At 49.0% G+C, this 24,141-nt stretch overlaps 1 protein-coding gene across 4 annotated transcripts; it reads right to left on the reverse strand.

The window, feature by feature from the left end:
• Nucleotides 1-1,411: 1,411 nt before the first annotated feature.
• Nucleotides 1,412-22,234, reverse strand: HOXB3 (homeobox B3). Of its 4 annotated transcripts, none has more exons than XM_082778949.1 (4): nucleotides 21,827-22,234; nucleotides 10,922-10,984; nucleotides 4,872-5,425; nucleotides 1,412-3,816 (listed from the first exon to the last, which is right to left on the reverse strand). In XM_082778949.1, the coding sequence occupies exons 3-4, from the start codon at nucleotides 5,305-5,307 to the stop codon at nucleotides 3,053-3,055; spliced, it is 1,200 nt and encodes a 399-aa protein (XP_082635075.1). In that variant the 5' UTR covers nucleotides 5,308-5,425; nucleotides 10,922-10,984; nucleotides 21,827-22,234; the 3' UTR covers nucleotides 1,412-3,052. The 4 variants fall into 4 exon arrangements, with proteins under 4 accessions (XP_082635075.1, XP_082635072.1, XP_082635073.1 ...); XM_082778946.1 differs by having other exon boundaries at nucleotides 1,412-3,819; XM_082778947.1 differs by lacking the exon at nucleotides 21,827-22,234 and adding an exon at nucleotides 8,541-8,630 and having other exon boundaries at nucleotides 1,412-3,819; nucleotides 10,922-10,986.
• Between the last annotated feature and the right edge of the window lie 1,907 nt (nucleotides 22,235-24,141).

Consider the following 24,141-nt stretch of genomic DNA (forward strand, 5'->3'; position numbering starts at 1 on the left):
CTTTAGAGTTTGGTAGAATTTCCCTAAAGATTTATTATCCGTGTACGTGGTCATCGAAATAAACATAAATCCTGTCAGATAGAGACTGATGTCCTAATTCATAGTTTGGTTTCCGATCATTTCTTGCTTTTTTTGGACTGAAGTGGCGTTTTGACGGTTTCAGGCTTTGTCTTTAGGCTCCTGGTTCCTCGTTGCTCTCCGAGGGACGCGCGGTGTGGTTCACCGGGGGGCTGGGGTGCAGCAGAGGAGTTTGGGGTGTAAAAGGGATGCTGCCCCAACGGGATTCACTGCTTTTACTGACACTGAAGTGCCGAAACAAAACAAAACGAAACAAAATACAACCGGGAAAGAATTTTTTTTTTTTCCCACGCACCATGCGGAGGCAACAGGAACAAAAATAAACCCTCGTACTCAAGGGGAGAGGCATCGCCCAGCAGCAAGGAATCCGCACGGGTAGCGAGCGGTTCGGAAACGCACCCGTTTAAGACAAAGCCGTGTCTGCGCCTGCAACGGGGGGACACAGATCGGGCCGGAGGCTGCGAGGAGTTACAGGGCCGGGGGCAGGCGAGAACCCCTCTGACGGCAGCACGAGCTGTGCCGCGCTGCGTGCTCGGTATTGGGTTCTCCGTGCCGATTTTTAACCAGTTCCCGGGAATCCCTGCCACAAACCCAGCAAATGGCGACCGGGACGTGGCACTGAGAGCACCGCATTCAGCGACAGGGGAAAGAAGCCTCCCCCGAGCCGCAGCCCAGGCCAAGCTCCCTTTATTTGCCCCGATCCCCAGCGCAGCGCGCACGCTTTTGTGCTTTTACGTGACAGCCTCCCCGAAGGGAGGGTCGCTCCCTGCACGGGTCGGCACAGCCCAGCGGCAGCGCCGGGAGGAAAAGCGGCCCCGGGGCTCCGTGCCGCCCCGTGCCGTCGTTGTGGTTGTTACACTGGGACCCGGCGCCGCTTCTCCGCCGGCCGGGCACGCGGCAGGCCCGGTCCCGGTGGCGTGGTGCTGCCGGTGTTCCCCGGGACCTCCCAAAGCCCACCCCGCCCGGCAGCGGCAGCACCTCCACCTCCACCTGCCCCAACCCCAAGGGGAGGGCGCGTGCCCGCGGCCGTGCCCGCGCAGCGCCTCGGAACTCCCCGCGCGCGGCCCGCGCCCTTTGTGCGCCGCCCGCCTTTGTGCTCGCGGCGGCCCAATGGCAGCGCGGCCCCGCGCCACGTGACCCCTTTGTGCCGCGGGCGGGAGCAGGCCCGGGGCGGGAGCGGCCCCGGCCCCGGCCCCTCCGGGACCTCGCTCGCTCCTCTCCCCCCCCCGCTCCCTCTTCTGCCCGTTCTTCTCCTTCTATTTTTTTTTTTTCTTTTTCGTTTTCTCTTTCTCTGCTTTTAAATCCGACTGATGGGACGAGATAAAATTGATAACAGAAAGTTTATTCAAGAATTGCTCGACAGACGACCCTTAAGCAAGGAAATAAAATAACTACTGTAAGAACAAAGAAAACTCCGGAGAGGAGGGCGAGGTGGGAGGGAGGGGTCAGCTCTAGCTCTTCTAACCGGGACTATACAATTACAGGCTGGTTCTGCTCTCATGCCTCCAGTAGAACTAATTACATTATTCATAAGTACGAAGGTAACATAAAACTACTGGTCTTTCTAAATTACAATAACTAAAATAAGCTTGTTGTACAATGACGAGGAAACACAATGTCCTTTATAACAAGTAAATACTAAAAAAGTACAATTTGATTCTTTTTTTTTTTTTCCTCATATAAATACATAATATTGGGGATAAATAATACAAAAAGGAAAATATTTTAAACTGGCTATAACCAATAAATATATATGAATGTTCACCAGAACACACACCTATTGAAGGACATCTCGACTGAGTTGGACGGACGCCCTTCAAAGTTGTTTTTATACCCATTATATGTAAACTCTAAGTGCAACAAAGATGTCCAGACAAGAAAGCATTAGCAAATACTAGAGATCCATTCACTTCTGCTTCTATTGGAGGACATTCCATTTGTTCAAATATACCCTGTTTTCACGTAAGGTCAGGAGAAGAGGAGTAAAGAAGCATAGGACTTCTAAGTCTTAAGATTGCTTTTCTGTCAATGAACCCTAAGAAACATCCCCCCACTCCCTCCCCACCCCCCCGAAAAAAAAAAAAAAAAAGTCAACCAACGGTGTCATCAAATGGAAAAATGGAAACTTCACATCATCAGTGGCAAGGGTGGAAAAATATTCAGACCTGTCAACTCTTTCTTCCTCTCTTTGGACTGCTGTTAGTGTGGGTGGGTTTTTAGGCATTTCAGAAACTTGTTTCCTGAACCTTTTGCAATTCTTAGACCTCTCTTATTCTATTTTTTTTTTTTAATTATTTTTGAGAGGGGAGGTGGGGTAAGAGGGGAAGAGTGTGAATTCTACATGTTGGCAGGTGTGTATATTTGCAGTTTATGTGGGGATTTGTGGGAAGTTACTCATCAAAAAAGGATGCCCTTCCTCTGAAGGCTGGAAAGGAAAGCACAACATTTTTCTAGAGAAGAAGTTGAAGAGGAGGGTAGTTTTCTTGGGAATCTCTTTTGATTGCCTATATGGACAGGTGTGTAGGTTTCTGTAGATGCAGAGACACCAACTGTTTAAGATTTGGCTGGCTGGCTATTCTGCTGTCCACTGTCCAAGGATTACCATTGGTAATCGGTAGTTTGTTTGAAAATTAAGGATGTTGCTGCTAAAAAATCTGCTAGATTCCCACAAATCTACCCGAAAACAGCTTCAGAAGCATTTGTGTTGACCCACAGGAGGTATATCTCTTCAGAGAGAAAGCTGCTTTTGTCAGTAAATACTGAAATGATTGGAAATTGTGCCTAACGGAACCCAGAAATAATAACGGTAAGCACAAAAACCTAAGAATGAAAGAAAAAAAAACAACAAAATTAAAAAAAAAATAAATAAATAGCTTGACACAAATGCTTCTGAAGCCAGTCCTGCCCTCTTCGCCTCCTCTCTGTCCCGTGTCTGGGTCCCATCCAGTTGGCTCGAGCCTGTCCCTGCTCCCTATCACAGGTGGGTCAGCTTGGGCGCCTCTTGGATTCTGCCCTGAGAAGATGCGTGGTGCGTGGAAAGGTCTGTGTAGGTGGGGTGGGTCTCGCATGGTCCGTGGTGCTGGCTCGGAGGCATCTGCGGAGGCCCGCTGTAGTCCATGCTGGCTGCCTGGGGATGTGGCAGGTGATTGAGGCCGTAGAGGGACGGGCCAGAGGTGGGCATAGAATCCACATAGTTACCTCCAACATAGACGGGACTTCCCTGCATACTGGGAGTCCCGTAGGCCACCCCATTCCCTTGTAACACGTGGGGGTCGTACTCAGGGGCCGTGTTGGTGTATTTCTGTTGGGAGGGGCAGCCTTTGATGGGGTTTTGGTAGTTAGTTGGCATGGCATAGGCATTTTGGTGGGGCTTATTGAAGGAAGGCGGTGAAGGGGCATCGTAGTTACTGCTCATGGTGTGCAAGGCATTCATAAATCCGGCAGAGGATTGCATTGGCTGGGGCGGGCTGCTGGTGGGGGAAGGCCCTCCAGAAGAAGACCCCATGCCTTTTGACTTCTGATCTTTCTTATACTTCATCCTTCTGTTCTGGAACCAGATCTTGATCTGCCTCTCACTGAGGTTCAACAGGTTGGCCATCTCCACACGGCGGGGTCTGCACAGGTAGCGGTTGAAGTGGAATTCCTTCTCCAGCTCCACCAGCTGAGCACTGGTGTAAGCTGTGCGGGCTCTCTTTGAGGCCGAGGAGCCTGGAGGGCTTTTCTCGCCACTGCAGGTTTCTGCTGGCCGCGAAATGAAATAAAAGATAATTACTTACATGCAGAAATTGAATGCATCGTTTCTTAATAAATCCTGGAACAGGCACAAGAGTTCAACCCCCCCCTTCCCTCACCCCCTTGCATTAGCCTGCACTCCATAATCATGTCATTTATTAAGAGTTCTGTTCTCCAAAGCTGCCCCTGGTTTATGAAAATTTGATCATGTCATGTAGAAAAGGATTCCAGGGCCATTTATTTAGGAGTCGATTATTTTCAACAGATAATTTTGAGAAAATAATATTTGGCAGGGGGGCACTCACTGCAAAGCCAATTAATATTAACATGGGTCAGTGTTGGGAGGTACTTTGTTTATTAAGGTGTTAATACACACACATACACATCTTGTGTGCGGCTCATATTTGTGTAATCGAAATATTTACACGCACATTGTTTAACACCAAATTGCATTTGTACCTATGTTTTTGTAATATAAGCATGCATGTACTAGATAAACAATACTACTGTAGTGAAGTGCATGCTGCAGAGCTTTTTCATTTGTCACAACAGTGCTATTTTCATACTGATTTTTTATCTGGGATTGCATTAGAGATGCATGTGTGTATGCATGCAGAAATATCTTTGTATTTATGCATATGCTCCCTACAGGCACACACAGTCAGAGAGCACCGTGTTTACTGCTGTGTCTGGAGGCAGAGAGGAAGGAAGAAAACAAGCACTTGGCTTTCTCATCTCTAGATTGATCAGAGGTGCACATCACTGGGTGTCTGCATCTGCATGGCCAGACATTGGCTGTGTACAGCCGCCTGGCTGCACTTCCCCGAGGTGCCCTGGTTATGTTCAGAAGAAACCGAGGGTTTGGTCAGCACTGCAGGATGGGCCAAGCCTGCTTGGCCCAGCCGGTGTGTGTGGCTAGTGGCCTTGGGATCATGCCCAGCACCTGGATCCTTGCTGGATCCTTCCCCCCCATCCTTCCTCCAAAAAAGACCCCTCTGGACAGTGGCTCTGTTACCTGACAAGTTAGGAAAGTGGATGGTTAGAAGAGGAGAACAGTGTACCTGTGCTAGGGGAAGTGTTTTTCTGTTTGGAGTTTTGCCTCGATTCTTTCATCCAGGGGAAAATCTGCTTGGTGAGACTGGCATTTGCACTGAGGTTGGCTTTGCTGGGGGCACTTTTACTGCTCCCTGACTGGTTATTGCTGTTGTTACTGGTGCTATTGGTGGCAGGGTTTGGGGGCGGCGAGACAGTTGGAGGTGGATGGTGCTCCTGGGGCAAACTTGGACGCATGCAGCTCCCATTCAGGTCTTTACTTTTTGCGTGAGGGGTTGTGTTGCCAAGGGACTGGAGGGAACAGGCAGACCTCTGGTAGTCGCCCTCCACATGAGAGCCTGGCTGGAAGGGCTGTTGTGGACCCTCGTAGCCGAACCCGTTGGTGCTCCCATAGGAGTAGCCCCCAAAGAGCGTGGAGCTGTCGTAGTATGTTGTCTTCTGCATCTCTGGGATTCCTCAAAATGATTTTTCTGGCTACCAGGGTCTTGACACCCCTATGGCAGAACATTGGCACCCCAAGGCCACGTGACAGGCCGTTTCCAGCTGTCTATTGGAAGCTGACCTGAAAGGTTAGGAGAAAACACACAATAATAGTACCCAGCCTATGAATCCATCTTGGGGCCTGAAAGGCACATGACATGAATAGGGTCCTGCAGAACAGGGTGAACAGATGCTTTGAGCAGATTTTGTCCTGTGTGCAGCCTAAGAAAGCTCATCAGATGTTTTAGTGCAAAAATGTTGAGCTGATTTTTGGGGATAGTTTTCCTGGTTGTTGTTTGTTAGCCCCTTTTTTTTCTCAGAGCATAACAACAAGGTTGTATAACTACGCACATGCTCAGTAAGTACATGTGGTTACATCTTTATATGTCTATTTACATCTGTATTTATCACTCATCTCTCTATATATACACATAGGAATACACACATATACCCACAGAGGGGGGGTACACATGCAAATCCATGTGCAGTTGTGCACATTAACGTAAATACAATAATATGGAACAGATAATTGCTAGCTACAAGCATGAGAAGAATGAGATTCATGCCTTCTTATCCCTGACCTATTAAAATCAGCCGTTCACGGACATAAAAAACAACAGCATGTTTTAGAGTCAGAACAGTATGCTAAGTTTATTGTAAGGCCACTCTCTGGTATATTTGTTCTAAAACTGAAAATAGCCAATAGTTGATATGTTTTATCCAGGTAAAAGTGTCCTGACACAGTTGGCTCAATTTGCTGTTTACACAGAGACTCACAGTGTCTTTGGAATTCGAGGCAAATATTTTAAGCAGATTTAAGCAGGGGCATGAATTCAAGAATGTGCTTCCTTTGGCCTGTTTGTTGGTCTCTCTCTCTCTTTCTTTGGCAGCACAGGTTGCATTTAGAAAACATACCCTTTTGTTGCCTGCACTGCTCCGTACTCATTGCTCTTGAATCTGGAACTATTGTTGCCAAGATGTAATTCCAAAAGCAGTTTAATTGCCTTTTTTTTTTTTTTTTTTTTTTTTTTCCCTTAGAAAACAAATGTGTCACCAGACCATTTGCTCCTAACTTTGTAGCCTGTCCATTTTCCATAATTCCTCTCTCCCCAAGTCCAAGCCCTAGAAGTATAAAAACCCAATTCAAAACCTCAGATCACAAAATGAAACCTTTCTCTTTTCTTTCTCTCTCCATCCTTTTCTTTCTCTTTCTTTCTTTTTCTTTCTTTCTTTCTTTCTTTCTTTCTTTCTTTCTTTCTTTCTTTCTTTCTTTCTTTCTTTCTTTCTTTCTTTCTTTTCTTTCTTTCTTTCTAGCTTAAACTTTCTCTACGATGCAGAGTAGAAATGCCCTCAGAAATATGAAAACTATTATTACTGAAAATAATCTGATGTGTAGCTAACATCTTTTAAAAATGCAGTAACTTCTCTCTGCAGCTCAGAGTTTGCAAGGAGCCACTGAACATTTTGTTTTGAAATTGATATCCATTGTATATTTAATTGTATCTATTGTATATTTAATTTTATCTGGGCTCTTTCATTCTCTAAAAATAAAATAAAATAAAATAAAATAAAATAAAATAAAATAAAATAAAATAAAATAAAATAAAATAAAATAAAATAAAATAAAATAAAATAAAATAAAATAAAATAAAATAAAATAAAATCTGCAGAGATGGAATCTAATGTGATATTTCTGAGTACTGGGGTTTAACAGAAGCCACAGCTCAACAATAAATAGCATCTTTTTTTTCCCTTCCCTTCTCTTCCTTGACTGCTGTGTTCCTCTGCCATGGCAGATGAAACCTCCGTATACTTCTAACACAGCTTCAGACAGTGTCCACGAAGGGACTGGTTTGCTTTTTACACTGATTAAATCCTTTATGCATTCCCAAATATGTATTGTATCTTCCACCGAGATGTGTTATTGTCTATAGGGAGAATTATATCTTTGCTGGGAGTTATTCTCCTCTGGTTCCCGCACCATGATAAATAAGTCTTATTAAAAAGTATACTCCAGTACCCTAGCTGAGAAGCTGTGAATTAATTAACAAACAGCAGCGCTGTTATTATGAATAGGTTTGCTGAAAATGTCTAGAAGGGCAGAGGTGGGAATTTCTCCAAGGCCTTCCTGTCTGGCATAGGTTTCTTAAAAAAAAAAAAAAAAAAAAAAAACTGAAAAGAGAACCGAGTGAAGAGGTTCAGCGAAAACAGCTAAAAATAACAGCGATTAAAAAAAAAAAAAAAAAAAAAAGCCCATAAAATAAATTTACAACCCCCTTTGCCCAAAAGCTCTCTCTCGCTTGTGGCTTCCAGAGATTTGCTTTGTACCTCATCTCTCAGCGCCTCACAAATGCCACTCATTTATCTTTGCCGAGGACGGCCGCAATCCTAATTATTTACTCCAAGGAATTGTTTTAAAAAAAAAAATCTCAGGCAGAATAATAAATATTCGATTATCTCCTGTTCCAATTAAAGCCGGGCAGGGTCCTTGCCGGGGTCTCCTCGCGCTCCAAGTTTCGCTCTGCCAGCCGTAACGTTTAACCACAACTCCTCGCCAGGAACTTTTGGGGGCGAAGCTTCGGGGGCATGGAAATAAAATCGGGGAGGGGAAAGGGGAGAGGGGAGAGGGCTGCGGGCGAAGGGAAATCCAGCGCCCGGGGGAAGAAGGTAGAACTCTAAGGCGGATGTCTTCCTCTGTAAAACCGTTCCCTCCATGTTGGAAATCCTAAATTCCCGACCTGGCTCTGTTTATGAAGAAGAGCAGCGCCTTTCCCCTCTCCCCGCCCCCTCCCAAGGAATATTGCCCGGAGCCGGTGAAAACAGGAATAGCCCGGTGTTTAATTTCAATTATTATCGATAATAAATATTCTACACATGCCCTTAACAATAAGTCGGCTGCTGAGAAAGACCTCAGATCCCAGCGACTGCCTTGCGGTGCATATGCCTGGAAAATAGAGACACATTCCTAAAATTTCCCTTTTCCCTCCCCCACAACCGAGCTTCACACCAAGCAGAACTCCCCAGTTATAAAGCAGAGGAAAAGGCCCTGGATGAGGGCTGCAAAAGAGCCTCTGCGTGGAAGGAAGCTTAAAGCTTGTGAACTCTTCTTGAACCGAGATTGGAGTCATATGGTCATAAATCATTGGGACATATACTCCGCCATTCACAAAGTGATAGCCTATTTGAGTCCGGCTTACCTTAGTCTCTGACGAGCAAAGCACAGGCAGACATAATATATTTTCACATCCAGCATCCACGCAATCAATAAGCAAGGAATGACCCCCTTCCTTTAAAAACGTTAAAGAAGTACACGAGAGGAAAAAATCCAGCATATGTATATATAAATGTATTAAAAAAAAGCCAAAACAGGGGGGAGGGGGCTCAGCCAGTGGAGCTTTCTGTTACGGCAGCTCAAATTGTCTCTGTCTCCGTTTGGGAAGAAAAAAAAAATCAAGATGCTTTCCAGCTTCCAAGATGTGCAGAAAAACTGAGGGCTTTGAATGGACAAACCCTGAGATTCTAGTTGCCCTATAGACTGGTACGCTCTGCTCACTGATAACAATGGCCTCTGCTTTACCACAGCAAAGGGGAAGAAGGGAAAGGAGAAGGGAAAAAAAAAAAAAAAAGAAAGAAAGAAAAGCTGAACACAACCACCCCCCCACCCCCCCTTTTTAACTATGCAGTGCTTGGCTAGGATTAAAATAATAACGAAAAGAATCCAGGCTAAGGGGAGGGCGGGGGGCGAAGGGGAAATAAAACGGAGGGGATATTTAAAAATAAAGATTTGGGCTGGATTGCTGGGCAAAGCCAACGAGCCTCCCAAACAGCGTCACTAGTGAAAAATTATGCTAATTGCAGACGTGGTGGACAGAGGCCTAGACAGAAAGATAGCAAAGCTTGCCTTTGATTCACGTGTTTAACAATTAGGTGTCAATTTATGCTAATAAACCGTTTCAACATAGTCATGGTGTGTCCCCCCCCCGTTGCCGGCTGCAGTCGCGGCGCTTTCAACAGCCGCCGCTGCCCCTCCGCGGCACTTCGGCGGCGAGAGGCCCCCCCCGAGACGGCCCAGGGCCGAAGGGGGGCTGGGGGCTGGGGCGGGGGGGCTGGGGGCGGCCCCGCAGCCTCTCCGGGGCGCGGGGGGAGCCGGGGGGGGCCCGCGGAACTCGCGCGGAGTTCGCGTCCCGGCCGCTGCCTGCGGGCGGCTCCCGGCCTCGCGGGGGGGAGCTCGGGGGGGTCTGGGCGCGAGCACCGGGGGGCCGCGAAGGCTGAGGCCGGGTGCTGGGGCAGCCACGGGTGCCGCTCGGGGTGCCCGGCCCAAGGCGCACGCCTTCCTCCGCTCCCAGAAACTCGCCGAGCAGCGTTCTGGGGAGCGTCCGTGACGAGGAGGGGCTGGCGAGTGGGAGGAAGGCAGGGCAAAGAATTTAGGTGTCTGCACTTTTTTGTTGTTGTTTTAAGTGGTACTTTTGTTGCCCATCGCAATTATCTTCCCTCCTTTAATTCTGCCGCTCGCTCCTTTGGCTAAGTGCTGACGGGGGGGATTTACGTTTAGCAACAAGACAAGGAGTGACCAGAAGGGCTCTGTGGACTTCGCGGGGAAGGCATACCCCGTCTGGGGGGCTGCATCTCCTTTTTTTTTTTTTTTTTTTTTTTTTTTTTTTTTTTTCAGCTTAGGCGAGTGACTCTGGAAAAGGGAAAGAAGGATGTCCTAGCAAACATTTGAGTTTTGAGAGGACTTAACTCTGAGTTGGACAGCCACAATTTTCTAGGTGATGGATAAAGTGTTATCCCAAGGACTACGGTGTTTCCAGCTATTGTTCTGACTGCAGCGTTCAGATCCCTGAAGTGAGAGTTTCGACCGGGGACATCCCTATTGCAATTTTTTATCCCCGTGTGACTTTTTATAAACAGCTCCAAAATAAATCCTCTGCTACAAGTTAGTTCATTTTTTGGAGCCCCCAGCGCTGAAACTCCAGGGAAGGAGAGAGGAAAAACTGTCTCGGACTCTTTTTAAAGACTTCTCTGTAGGTGAAGTACTCTGTAGGCTTCTGAATATAGATGTCCGCTGACTTATTATGGTACCTAGGCAATCAGAAGTATCTCGGGTTCTGCAAGTAACTCCTCTGAAGTGCAAAATTTTGCTTTAACTGGCAGCAGAAAAAAAAAAAAAAAAAAAAAAAAAAAAAAAAAGTTGCACGTTTATGTGTTGAGTTCTTCTAAAGAGTTTTTAGGCTCGCTGTGTATTACCATCTTTGTTTCGGTTGCAGCTTATTTTTCTTTAAAATGTAACTCCCTCGCACAAAATTAGCAGCAAATGTTGCAATCTGACTGGCTTTCCCTTCAAAGGGAGTACAGGAAATATCTTCCATTTAAAACACTCCCTCAAAGTTACGGCCATAAATCACAAAGTTTAAAGACAAGCAAGTAGCAAAATGAAAATAGTGAGATCCCGGGCACCGTGCTCCGTGCAGGTGGGGGGGGGTCACGCTGGGTGACTGCAGCAGGAATGGCTTGCAAGGCTGGTGCAGAGAGACGGACAGAGGGAGAGGGACCAGGTAGGATATTCAGCAAAACTCACCAATTCTCGGATGTCCAGTCCAGCAAATACGAGGCTGTGGTGGAGTTTGAGAAAGGAGAAGAACTGAAGGGGGGGAAGAAAAAAGTATGAAACTTCGGTCAGAAAAGCGTGGACAAGGGAATGCAAAGGGAATTCATCAAACAGCGAAATGTTGGGTAGGAATGGGGGAGAAGACAGGCTCTAATAACAAAAGCCCCAGCATTTCCCCTCGGAGGTTACTTCTCATCCGAGCCACCACGGCATTTCCAGGGAGCGCACCGCTCGCTGCGCGTTCGTACCCGAGTTGTGCGGGGGGGGGGGGAGGGGAGGGGGCACGGGTCTTTTGGGGTTTATTGCCGTAAAACCCTGATACGGCCGCCTGGCTGCCCCCGCTCCCCCGTCGCCCCCGCGGGACCGGTCGCCGGGGGCCGCGCTGGCAAAACAGGCGGCGGGGCCGGGGGGCTCGGGATTAAGCACAGGCGGATCCAAGGACAGGAAAACATCGGGGAAAGCACGAGGCCGCTTTCCTGAAGGACTGGGAATTAGCAAGGGGGCCGGGGGGGGCTGTTCTTTCGTGCACTCCAGTTTGGTCGGAGGATCGCCACGAAGGGGCGGGGGGGGGGGAAGGGAGGGATGCTTTATGGTGTACGAGGACACCGCTCGCACAGCAGAGATTTGGCATCAGAATTAACGATATCAAGCCGTAATGTTTTTAAAGCCACACCGAGATTTACCGCCGCCACGTTCGCAGGAAGGACTCAGAGAGGGAAAAGAAGGGAAGAAAGAAAAAGCAATCTCATTTAAAAATATTTTCGTTTTGGGAAACATTCAGTCGCTTTAATAATCCCGTTTCCGTTCTGTATGTTGATGTTATTAATCTCAAATAAAAATGTTCCCCTCACACCCCTACTCTGCTTGTGACAACATCCACGAGTCCATAAATCACCCGCGGATGCTCGTGACCTTCTCTAGTCGGCGGCCCATAGCTGTATTTTTATTAGTATTATTATTACACGAGCGCACACTTTAATACACAGTTTTGGCAATATTCCACTTATATCACAACTTTCCCCAGTTAACTGGGGCTTTTCAGTTCCCTCTGAAGAGTACACACAGAGATTTGTAAAGAGGGGGAAAAAAAATCACCACCCTTTCTGCGTTGTGAACTCAGCAAACGAAATCTGAGTCTCGGCAAGTTCCTCCCACGCCGGGCCCGGGAGAAGTGGGCAGACCGAAAGGTGGAGAAAGAGGAAAATCGCGTTTATTTGGAGTGGTTGCAGGAGGGAGGAGGGGAAAAGGGAAACAAACAAACAAACAGAAAGGATTTGGCGTAAATAACGGCTTCGGGGGCGTGGAGCTGTTTGTTTTTCATTGTTTTTAATTTATTCCCTTGCAGTAAAGGCAGAAGAGCGATGGATGGAGCGAGTTTTTCCCCCGGTGTTCTTTGTTTTGACTTTGGGGCTTTGCTCTATCTGCTTTGCATTAATTTCTCTCTCAGAGGCGGTGCAGATCCCACCCAGCCCCTGCTCGGCCCTCACCGGGGCAGGGTGGAGGCCCCCGCGGCACCCACCGTCTCCCCGGGGGCTGCTCAGCCTCCCTCGGTCCTTTTTCTTTTGGTTTGAAGGAGTCTGGGTTTCCACGCTCCCATTCCTCAGAGAGCCCGAGGGAGGGGAGAGTAACGGAAGGTCCAGGACCTCCTTAAACCCCAAACAGAAGCCAGCCCGGATAAGAAATCAAAATGAACCTGAGTGAGCAGTGTTTTTTCCTTGACAGATTAGACCTTTTTCTCCCCATGACCTTTGCTTAGAGGAGCAATAACTCACCAGGTTAACGATCGCTCAGCGGAAGTGCTTTTGAATTGTCTCCAAAAAAACAACAAAACAAACCAACGCCCGGCTCCGCGCCGCTCCCAGGCTGCTGCGGGATGGGTGCCCGGCACGCCCGCACCCCCAGCAGCCCCGCAGCCTCTCGCACCCCCCGGCAGCCCCGCAGCCCCCCGCTGCCTCCCGCACCCCCCCCCCCCCCGCAGCCTCTCGCATCCTCGCGTCCCCCGCACCACCACTCTCCTGCCCCGTCGCCAAAACGTGCGGCGGGGTCGGGACGGGGTGGGTTTGGGGCGGGTTTGGGATGAGCGAGGCTGCGGTTCCAGCGGGTGCGCATGGGTGTTTGGGGAGCGGCTCACCGGAGGCGGGCTGGGAATCACCATCCCCGCTTTTCTTCTCCACCCCCACTCCAAATGCCAAAATAATAGCTTGAATTATGTGCTCACGTGACTGGGACACGTCAACCTTTCCCCTATTTTATACAGAATTGGTAAATGACCGGCTCCCCCTCCAGTCGCACAAATTCCCCCACCAGCAAATTTCCCAAACTTCCCAGGAAGCCGATGCCCCTTGCTCCCTGCCGCCGCAGCTGGGGCTGGCCTGGGTTTGGGGAGCTCCAGCTGCTCGTTCTTCTCTCTCTCTCTCTCGCTCTCGCTCTCTTTAATTCTACACACACCCCCGCCCCCCTTTTAATCTTTTGTCCTGAAAGCGAAGGAGACGAACAAACACTAACGAGGAAAGCGACCGCAACAACCACCGCTCCCAAAGCCTCGGCGTCCAGCCAAACGGCGAAGGCGACGGTGACAGAGGGGAAACACCCGGGGTTAGGGGACAGGAGAAGCGGGGGGGGCTTCTCTGCCTTGCCGGCGGCGGGACAGCGCTCGGAGGCCTTGGGGACGGGCTCCTCGCCCCTCGTCCAGGCTACCTCCCCCTTTCCCTCCCCGCGAAAGAAAGAATGAGGATTTGAGGATTCAAAGCTTTTCTCCCACTGCCCTTCTTTCGCCTCCCAGGAGGGCCAGGCATCCACACTACCACCGTGGCTGCTTCTGTGAGAAAAGGAAGAAATTTGGTTATTTTTGCAGTGGTACTCGCCTGAATCCGGGACCTGGCTGTCGCTGGAAGACGGTCTGAGCATGGGGGAGAAGGAACCTGGGAGAAGAAATAAGCTCCATTTTACCTTCTTCCAAGTGATAATTCACAGAGACTAACAATTTTTGAGCAGGGATTCTCAGGAGAGGGAGAAAGAATGTTCTTTCACCGAAATTGGTAAAATGTTTTCACCGAATAATTATCTTCTGTAGGGAACCATAAGGATACCACCGAGTCCCGCATTCTCCCCTCAGTGTACATCTCTGCAGTCGCCTCACAGACGGCCACCAATGGGCACAGAACAGAGCCACTGCCCTTTGCTAAAATCCTCTCTTAATGTACGGGTATTTGGTCTGTCAAACTTATCACCATATCAAAGGGCTCCCTTCTTTCCCGGGTTCTTAGTTAATTTTTAATTAGGAGGGAAAGTTTTGGGAACGACAATGTTTAACACAGCATAGGACAGGCAGATGGAAGAGGAGGTTTTAAATCCTATTTTTATTTTTAACACGGATGGGAGCAAGGCTGGCCGAGCCGGGATGCACCTCGCTGAAATGCACGTGTTTTTTCCAGAAACATCAAATCCCGACGCCCCCAAACCCATGGGCAGAGCGGACAACCTAGCTAAGGGAACAACCTAAAGAAACCCAGCTGCTCGATGTTCATCCACCCAGAAGAGCCTCGTTTCGGTGCTCCCGGATTTCGGCCTTGCTGTAAAATGCCACAAAGAGGAACAGAGCTTCCAGCTCCCCCCCCCACCTCGCCACGCCAGGGATCAGATCCCCCACGCTGCAATAAATCGTTTTTAGGGAGAGTAGGAGAAAAAAAGATAGAAGTGTGGAAAAATACTCCCCCACCCAAATCTCCTGTCCCAAAAGAGAAGTGGGAGGACCAACAACATACAGATCTATATGGCTAGATTTCAGAAAGTGTCCATTAATATCAATTTACTTCAATGAAAACTTTGCTTCTTCATGAAGTTGATGATTTATGATAAAATCAATTAAATTACGGCCACTTAGGGCCTGCGGTTTCTTCTCAGATTTCATTCGCCAACAGATCAAGCGCTTGGTAAAAAAAAAAAAAAAAATCAAGTTTAGCTGGAGGCGAGTAAAGATAATTCTGAAGCTGAGGAAATTTAATGCAAAGCAATTTTCAGGAAAAAAAAAAAAAAAAAAAACAAAAAAACACAGACACTTGTGTATCCAAGCTCGTGCTCTCTGCCAATATACCAGTTCGCCTCGGGAAATATTAGACACTGAGTCAAAACTTTTCCAGTTTCACAATGTATGAGGACATTTTTAGAACTGGCAACTTGTCCAGGGGACTGAGTTATTATCTTGTTCTAAAGGGAAAGGAATCAAAGGAGAACAGAGAGCACACACATGTATATATTTAGAAAACTTTCCGCGTTTAATTCGATTTCTCCCTCACTCTTCCAGCTACCCTCCTCCCTCCCCATGCAACCGATTTTATTGTCTCACTCTTGAAATGAAATCGGAAGTTCACGGCGTGGGGGAAGAACGTGTGTGGGAGATGGATTTTTTAGCCAGAAACGAAGAGCACAAGTCCGCAGACCACTGCACTCAATATTCCCACGCGAAAATTCGCCCTCCCGAGCGTTTCCCTTTCAATCACAGAAATTGCATTTGAGCGAAATGAACCATTTTCGAGGGCACCTCTCTCCCCTGACAAAAACTAACTTTGCCTCTTTTTAAAAGCCTGATATTTTCGAGCTCCCCGAGTAGGTCGGACTCCCCGAGTAGCCACCACTTCTATGACAAACGTTTGAGTCTCTTACCCATTTCGGTCAAATGCACTGGACGGTTAAAAGGACGAGCAGCTCAACTAACCAGACGTTTTGTGGTCACATCTGGCCCTTACAACCAGACCTGGGAAGGGAAACCCTACTATGGACATATACAGATCTTAGGATTACTTATTTATTTATTTATTTATTTCTTAGAAGCCGTTGTAATTAGGGTCTACTTCAAGTAAACAAAAACCTCTGTGGGGCCATAAATCACCATCACATACATTCTTCAGCTTAACACCCCGCTTTTCCAATGGGCTTTTGTAGTTTCTTTTTCAAACGAGGGAGGTGCTAAAATTTTAACAAATGTGTCCCGGACAAACTTCACGAGTAAACACGCACTTGGAAAGAAACAGTTTGTGGCCGGTCTCGGTTATGGACCGTGCGGGATAATTTTTGCTCAGCTTCAGCTTCCCCAGTCCTGCTCCCGAGGCATCAGTCTTAATTTGCTACCAGGAGAAAGTCGGCTATAGCTCATGATGGCCGGTGGAGAAGCCTGTCAAAGCCTTCGGAGCAATTAATTATATCTCACAGCGTCGGAGCTGAGAAGATATGAAAGGCAGAGAGGCATCATTCTTTTATTTTTTTTTAACTTCTTACCTGCGTTACTGTCCAACCCAAGACTTCAAGAAGTAGCGAAGCCGGATCAGGGTGGTGCGAATTCACAACTGAAGCAGCCAAATTATGGAGAAGAGAAGAAACTACTTTATTGCACCCCGGTGGATGTTGCTGACAGCTTGCTCGGACGCTTTTTTTTTTTTTCTCCAAAGATGCTTTGATTATTTTGGACTCGCTCGATTCAAACGGAACTGACTTGACGTGGAGAAAACCAGAAACTCTTCCAAAACAGCTTAAAGTATTGAAAGGATGCGGCCCCTTTGCAGAGATACCGAGCGGAGGGGGCTGAGATGGGGGTGTCGGGAGGGGCAGTTTGTGCTCACATTCTCCTTAAAAAAAAAAAAAAAAAAAAAAAAAAACACCAAACTCCCCCACTCACGAATCCGTGGTATCTATCTGGAAAGCTGTTTCTTTTTATAAAGACTTAAAATGTTGCAAGACTGTTATAATACTGAGTGACAAGGGGTGCTGGGGAGAAGGGAACCAAATGGATTCTGGTTTTTAGAGCCAGTAGGAATTGGCCAGCCTTCAATGTCAGGATTCAAAATTGATTCCATATGTCTCGTCCCGGGAAAGGGAAGAAACGAATGAAGAAAAGAAAGAAAGAGACAGAAGGGGGAGGGTAAAAGTTATGCAAAACCCATCGAGTCTTTTTTCCTCCTCCTCTTCTCTTCTCTTCTCTTCTCTTCTCTTCTCTTCTCTTCTCTTCTCTTCTCTTCTCTTCTCTTCTCTTCTCTTCTCTTCTCTTCTCTTCTCTTCTCTTCTCTTCTCTTCTCTTCTCTTCTCTTCTCTTCTCTTCTCTTCTCTTCTCTTCTCTTCTCTTCTCTTCTCTTCTCTTCTCTTCTCTTCTCTCTCTTCTTCTCTTCTCTTCTCTTCTCTTCTCTTCTCTTCTCTTCTCTTCTCTTCTCTTCTCTTCTCTTCTCTTCTCTTCTCTTCTCTTCTCTTCTCTTCTCTTCTCTTCTCTTCTCTTCTCTTCTCTTCTCTTCTCTTCTCTTCTCTTCTCTTCTCTTCTCTTCTCTTCTCTTCTCTTCTCTTCTTCTCTTCTCTTCTCTTCTCTTCTCTTCTCTCTTCTTCTTTCCTCCCCCCAACCCTTCCCAGTAGCACCCGGGTAAATACCCCGCCTTTAAACCTTGCCCTTTGCCAGGTAATATTGTTGACTCTCGCGTTTGCACCTCAGAGGGATAGGTAACAGCAGCAACAAAACAGACCCTGGAGGTTATTTTTAGGCTCGACTTTGCCCAGGGAGAAGAAATGTAGATCGGGATGCTGGTGGAAGGGGGAAGCGTGACATTGAGCGGCGTCGGCTCTGAAGCCGGGAGCCGGGGGGATGGGGGGGGGTCAAACCCTCCCACGGAACCCCTCACCCGATCCGGGCAGAGGCGAGCGGCCGGAACCCGGACCCGAGGCAGGCTCCGAGTGCTGCGGTGCTGCCGGCGCCCCAGGGCGGCGGACGCGGGAGCTGGGGGTGGGGGGGGAAGGGAGGCCGGTCCCTTTCCCCGTCCCCACAAGCCGAGAGGCTGCGATCTGCCATCCCCTACTGATCTCACAGGGACGTGCTCGGAGAGAATTTGACCCGAAGGTTTTCAGGCTTCTCTCCTGACCTCTAGATACTGCTGCCAATAAAGCACTGATATATTTCGCATTGAGTCGGACATCAAAAGCAGACAAAATAGCAAGGAGAGGGAATTTCTTCTTAACCCCTCCCCTTATATCCACGCTAAAAAAAAAAAAAAAAAAAAAAGTCAAATCTCCACCATCGCCTCTGATTTATAGCCTTCCTTTTCAAATGGGTCGGTTACACACGGGGAAGTGTTGAAAAGTGGTTATTGCCTTTTATTTCTTTCGTCTCCCCCCTTTCTCTTCTCCCTCCTCCCGACAAAGTGTGAGAGAGAGCAAACTTCAAAGGAAACCATCACCGTTTCTAGACTTTTGCCTATTTCAGTGAAAAGCGAGCAGATTTTCCCTTCTGTCTCGTCTACCCATGAAGCGTGCTCGCCTCCCTTTTTACATATTAAAATGGAGCATAATTGGCATCAGCTCCGCGACCTTTTCCGCGGTTTCTCGGGCCTGAGTCGCAGCTGGATTTCGGCTGATGCAGGTTCTGCGCTGCCCCGCGACGCTTGGCTCCAGCAGCGGCATCCGCGCAGAGAACCGGACCGGGACCCCCCGCCACCCGTGCCGGGCCGCCGCTGCCCTCACCCCCCGCGGGAAGGCGCCGCGCGCCCCCGCCGCCGCTCCGCGCCCGCCCCACAGGTCTCTGCGCTGCGCTCCGTTATTGCTCTGCTCTGCTCCGCTTACTGCCGTGCAGCTTTCGCCCTCCGCAAGGCTTTGATCTTAAATAACTCTCTCCTACCGCCTGCCATAAATTATGAATTAAGGTGATGTTGACTCATATTTACAACGTTAATAGCTTCCTCTCTGGGAAAAGATGGGGTATGTCTGGCCGAGAGGGGAAGGGAGGGAGGTTTCTTTGGGGATGAGATGTGAGAAACACGGATTCGCAGCGCTGATAGACCAGGAACTTCTGAAGAGATGACACAGGCAAGGAGGAAAGCTTATTGAACAGAAATTAATGAAACAGCCCTTGGTTGAGCTACTTGAAATAGCTTATTATCTCCTCCCGTCTCTTGTATATTATTTCTACCATTTGTAACTATAACGCCCAACAGCTACTTTCTCTAAAACTCGCTTTCAACAACTTAATAAAGGAACAGTGGTAAGGAACGATTTGCTCGCTGTGGTAGTGGGCCTGGGGAAGCTTCCAGCAGGGCAGCTGCTGGGCGGCAAGAGGCGGTGCTGAGAGGGGACACCCCGCTGTCCTTTCCCTCGGGCCTCCGGTAAAGGCGGCGGGGAGAAATTTGTTTTGGCGGAGGAGGCTGGGACTGGCATGGGTGCAGGGAGCAGCGGGAAGCCCTGAGCCGTGGGGTGTCGTCCCAGTCCAGACCCCTGGCCAACGGCTGTTTTGCAATTCAAACGCCCCAACTCCCACCTACAGCCCCCAGCCCGGGATGGGCAGGGCTGTTAGAGCTCTGCCTTCCACCCGCCCAGCTCGGATCCCATCCTGGATCTGGGCTCCCCTCCCGTGCTTGCGTCCTCCCTGGGTCTGGGGTGCCCTGCAAGGTTTGAGGCTTTTCTTCCGGGTTCGGGGTCCCGTCCCTGTCTTGGTCTGCTCTTCTGGGTCTGGGGCTCCTGATCCGGGTCCGGGGCTTTCACCGAGCGTCCGGGATCCTATCCCAGCTCTGAGCCTATTAATCGGGGTCTGAGGCTCTTATTCAGGATCTGCGGCCTTTGAGGCCCTATTTAGGGTCTGGGGCTCTCCACCCGGGCCAGGGAAGTGGCGTGTCCCCACCACGGGTTCTGCCAGAACGACATGGCAGCACCCGTCCACCCCCTCTCCTGATTCCTGATTATTGAAGGGCGACTCCCGCACAATGGCGGCCGGAACGGGGCTCAATAAAGCCCAGGATTGATTCGGACGGGGCGGCCGCCCAGGGCAGGGGCTGCGGGTGGCTCCCCCGCTCCGAGCCCGCAGCCGCCCCCCGCGAGGTGCCAATTTCTCACGCTCGACATCCCAAGCCTCCAGGAAACAAACAAATAGGAAAAAAAAAAAAAAAAAAAAAAGGCAACAAACCAAACCAAAATGTCACCGACTAAAATGGGGTGGGAAGGGGGAACCGAGGGGGGAGAATGTCTGCATCCATTTGAAGCCGACAATTTAAACTAATACGGAGCATGACAGAGAATGATGCTGCATTTCTGGCTCAGTCACCATCCCTGGATCTCCTTTAATATTTAATGAAAGTCGCTGAGTTGCTCTAATTTTGCTACATAAAGGTTTACACTAGCAGACAGAGTTAAATATCCCCACTCGTGTGGTGACTTGGCTGGTGAGCAGGGAGGAGGAAAGGGAAGGGAAGCGGGGGGGGGAAAGCGGTGAATTCTCATCTGAGAATCCGGTGTGAACATTTAATCTTTGGTCCTGTTGTCAGTTTTATTGACTCCTCGCATGTTGGAGCTTGTAAAATATTTAAAAACGCGATCTCTCACTTCCTCCTTCCCTTTCAACACTCCCGGTTAGGACCAATTTGGTCCAGTCCGGAGATGGGAAGGGAGGGCAGTGCGTGGCTCCTGACATCCCACTTTCCGCGGAGGTTGCACTCCCCGCGCTGACATTAAGGCAGGTAGTAGTGCCCCCGGTCTGGGACACGCACCGTATCCCCAAGGCTTCAGCTTCGCTACCGTACCTCAGTAGCTTAAAAAGAATTTCCCTGTTACAGTCCAGCTATGCTTTGCATAGCAATCGTTAAAAAGGTAAGAGCTGCCAGCCAGGTTCTGCTACCATTTAAGCTTATTTCTACAGCTATTACTCCTCGGAGCTTTGCTTTTACTGAGGTAAATAACAGGCTTGGATTCCTAAATATAAAGCATTCCTTGGAGCACCTTCTCCAACTTTCATCGTAAGAACATTATTCTCTATTTCTTCATCCATCATCGTCACAGCCTTAGCGAGATCAGGGCTCTAGAAAGCCACGCACAGTCATCCGCCTGCTGTAAAAGAACAACGAACTACCAGCAACGAGTCGGTTCCCCTTTCTGGTGCTATCAGCGGTGGGTGGCTGGAAGGACCCGAGGCGATCCGCCTCTGACAGGGTCCCCCGGCAGCGCCCCGCTTGCCGCAGCCCCATTGTGCCGGGTCCCCGGGCCAACTCCCCCTCCTGCCTGAGACTATGTTTGTGTCTCTCTTGGAGGTAGCTACCTTCGGGCTTCCCGACGCAATTTCATTTTCGCCTTTTAAGCCCTATTTCCGTGTTTGATTTAAAGTGCGACACCTCGAGAAGTTGCCTTGCTTTGCTAAAGAAACCTGTGCCTGTTTCCAGCGAAGAAACCCCTTCTGCCGGGGACGGGAGGAAGAAACGGGGAGAAAGTGGGAAGAAAATGAGTTATCGTTGATAAAAGGATGCTGCAGCGCTAGACTCTGCACTGTAATTTTTTTATTAAGGTCGTGCTCTTTTACTAGGTTTATATGCCAATGAGGCGTTCTGGGTTTACCAAATTTATACAAATCTCTCCTTAATTGGTAATCACAGATGCTGTAATTTAAGACCCCCAGCTACAGAGCTTTCATATTAGCTGCTGATCTATTACTGTAAATCGTCTGAAATAATCAACTCCAGGGAGTGGGGTAGAGAGAGATCCTCGCTCTAAAATATCATCGCTTGCACATCATTTTCACTCGAGAAATGATTTATCGTGGACACCACTATAAACAACACAACTCTCTCACAAACACACACACAATGGCAGCCGCACTGCTGCTGACATGTTTATTGTAATAAATCAAGAAAGGGGGAAAAAAAGGTTGTGAGGAGAGAGAGAGGGAGAGGGAGGGAGAGAGAGGAATATTCCTAAAAATATCAATGAAATGCCTCGATGGGTATAAACACACATACCACCATGTGAAGAGAAATGGGAGGAAATGAAGACGGCTATTTGTCACATTTTACGACAATAACATTAATAACAAACAATAAATTTACATGGACATATAGACACGCTAGGAATTGGGAAGCCCCTGCTACTTACAATAATCCAGCCCTCGGCGTGGCTTCGTGGTTCCTGAGAATTGTTTTATTGCAGACTCCTCTCTCCTCTCCCTCTCCCTCTCTCCCTCTCTCCTCCTCTCCCCCTTTCTCTCTCTCTCTCCCCCTCTCTTTCTCTCTCTCTTTTTTTTTTTTCCCCTCAGCTATAGGCTTGTTTTTTAAAGGACAGTTGAATTTCACGTCAGACACAAGGAGACCATGTCTGCGATTTTCCTGACGAATACATATCTATTCTGCAACCTCTGCATTAATTATTTAATGAATCACGTGATAGGGAAGGGGGAAGGGGGTCTTTCAGTTTCATACTCAAAGGACCACTGTGACCTTCCACCGGAACAGTATTTTTTTAACTAAGTTTCGAACTGAGCGAATCTTTCCTAGAGCTGCAGACATCTCCCCTGTCCACGGCTGTTGCACGGCTGCCTGGCACAGCGCGAGCATGTGATGTGTGGGGCACGCAGCAATCGACTCTCATCCGCTTCCCTAGTAAAGGTCTCCGGTTTAGGTTTATTTCCTCCTCTTGTTTCCTGCCTGAAGTTGAGAGCATTTGAACACTTCTCTAAACCTTTCCTGGAGGTTAGCTTGCTGGACCGTGGCTCAGCTAAGCAACACCGTGCTTTATGTCTTTTCTTTCCTTTTCTTTTTTCCCAACACCGAGATTTTTATTAGTCTTGTGCTGAATAGTACAATTGTTTTGGAGTTGAAACCACCTGAGAATATTTATGCTCCTGGTACCACGTTTTAAAGACCTCACCATTCCCTCTGTCTCACTGCCAGGCCTTTTCTTCCCGCTGCTGTTACTGTTTGCCCAGCATGTGAAAAAAAAAAAAAAAAAAAAAAAATCAAATTGTGACTATGAAGAGAGGTGCCAGCTACAAGGTCCTGAAAAAGCCTGAGCAACAAAGGCGGCCACCGGGAGCAGCCGCCGAGCAGCCGCGGAGCCCTGGCACCGGCCGCCTGCTCGGTGCGGAGCCAACGCGCGGCCCCGGCGGCTCTGCGCGGCCACGGGAAGCAGCCCTGGGGCCGCCTCCCGGGGGAGGGCAGCAGCGGGACACTGGAGGCCCTGCACCGTGTCCCCGCCGACCGGGTCCCCCAGGAGGGGGGCAGAGCCCTCGCCGCAGCCCCTCACGCACCCCGGCAGCCCCCGACGGGGCGGCTGTACCGGGAGCTGCCGTGCTCCCTCCATCTTCGCAGAACGGATGAAGCTTGAAGGGAGCTCGTATTAAACGTGGAAATTAATTTAAAAGCCTAAAAGCGGGGTTTCACCAGTTAAGCCGACCGTGGGGAGAAGGGGACGACAGCCTTGGTTCTCCCCCGCTGCAAAGCAGTGAGCGAGGCAACGCTTCGTTTTCAAAAGCCCTCGATTATTTCTTAATCGATTTTATCGAGTGGAAGAGGTTGTAGGGAGATAGCGTTTGGCTCAAGGTGTGGAAGGAACGGGGAAAAATCCGATTAAAGGGAGATAGAGGGGTCTCACGAGGAAGGAAACTCTTGGGGAACAGGAGGTTTATATGGAAACTTCAGGTCAATTCAGAAGCCGCAACTTCAGCTTCACGCAATCACTTTTTTTGTCTCCCCTTTAGGCATAAAATGAAGCGTCCCTACAACTGGAATTCGGTTAAAAAATAAAAAATAATAAACCTCACAACAAAACAACGGACCTAGCCAAGGCAGCAAACGGGGCAGATACCCTCCTCCGCACCTCCTCTAGCATTTTTGGGTTTGTTTCATGCAAAAGAATCACCCATTCGTTTTTGAAAGCCCCCAGTTCAAAGGGTCGGAAACATGGCCATAAACAGCGGCTTCACCCTCCGAGGTGCCGTGATCAAAGCCGTTTTCTTTCTAAAGATAAAATGAACGTTTATATAGTGAGAAAGCAAGATTGATTTACAGATTTAAACACGCCGTTCTTATTGCGCATCATAAATCTGTCAGAGGGGCTGAGAACCCCCGGCACGGCTCTCCGAGCGCAGCCGTTTTAAAGAGCCCCGCGCCGCACCTGGGCAGGAGCGGCCCCGCTTCCCTGCGCGCGTCCCTCTTTGTGATGGTTTCCTCGGTTTCCCTTGTCTCCGATAACTGCATCTCGGCGGGCCGTAGGGGCTGCACTACGTGATTGCGCTCTCCCGCAGGACCCGTTTTTGTCCGGTTTGGGGACCAAGAGAAAACAAAGGGGTTCCGCATCCCGGCCTCGGGAGCGCCGGGGGCAGGGGCGGGGGGGGGGGGGGCGGGGGAGGGGGGGGGACGCTCGGAAACAAAGGAATTTCTGAAAATGAGACGCGAGATGCGACGCCGGACGAG

Source organism: Aythya marila (assembly GCF_965140915.1).
Source record: "Aythya marila genome assembly, chromosome: 25".
Lineage (NCBI taxonomy): Eukaryota > Metazoa > Chordata > Aves > Anseriformes > Anatidae > Aythya > Aythya marila.

Coding starts and splice junctions, on each gene's coding strand:
- HOXB3 (XM_082778948.1), bottom strand. CDS start 5,307: ATGCAGAAGACAACATACTACGACAGCTCCACGCTCTTTGGGGGCTAC. Junction 3,820..4,871: donor AAACACTTCCCCTAGCACAG/GTACACTGTTCT, acceptor TTTCGCGGCCAG/CAGAAACCTGCAGTGGCGAG.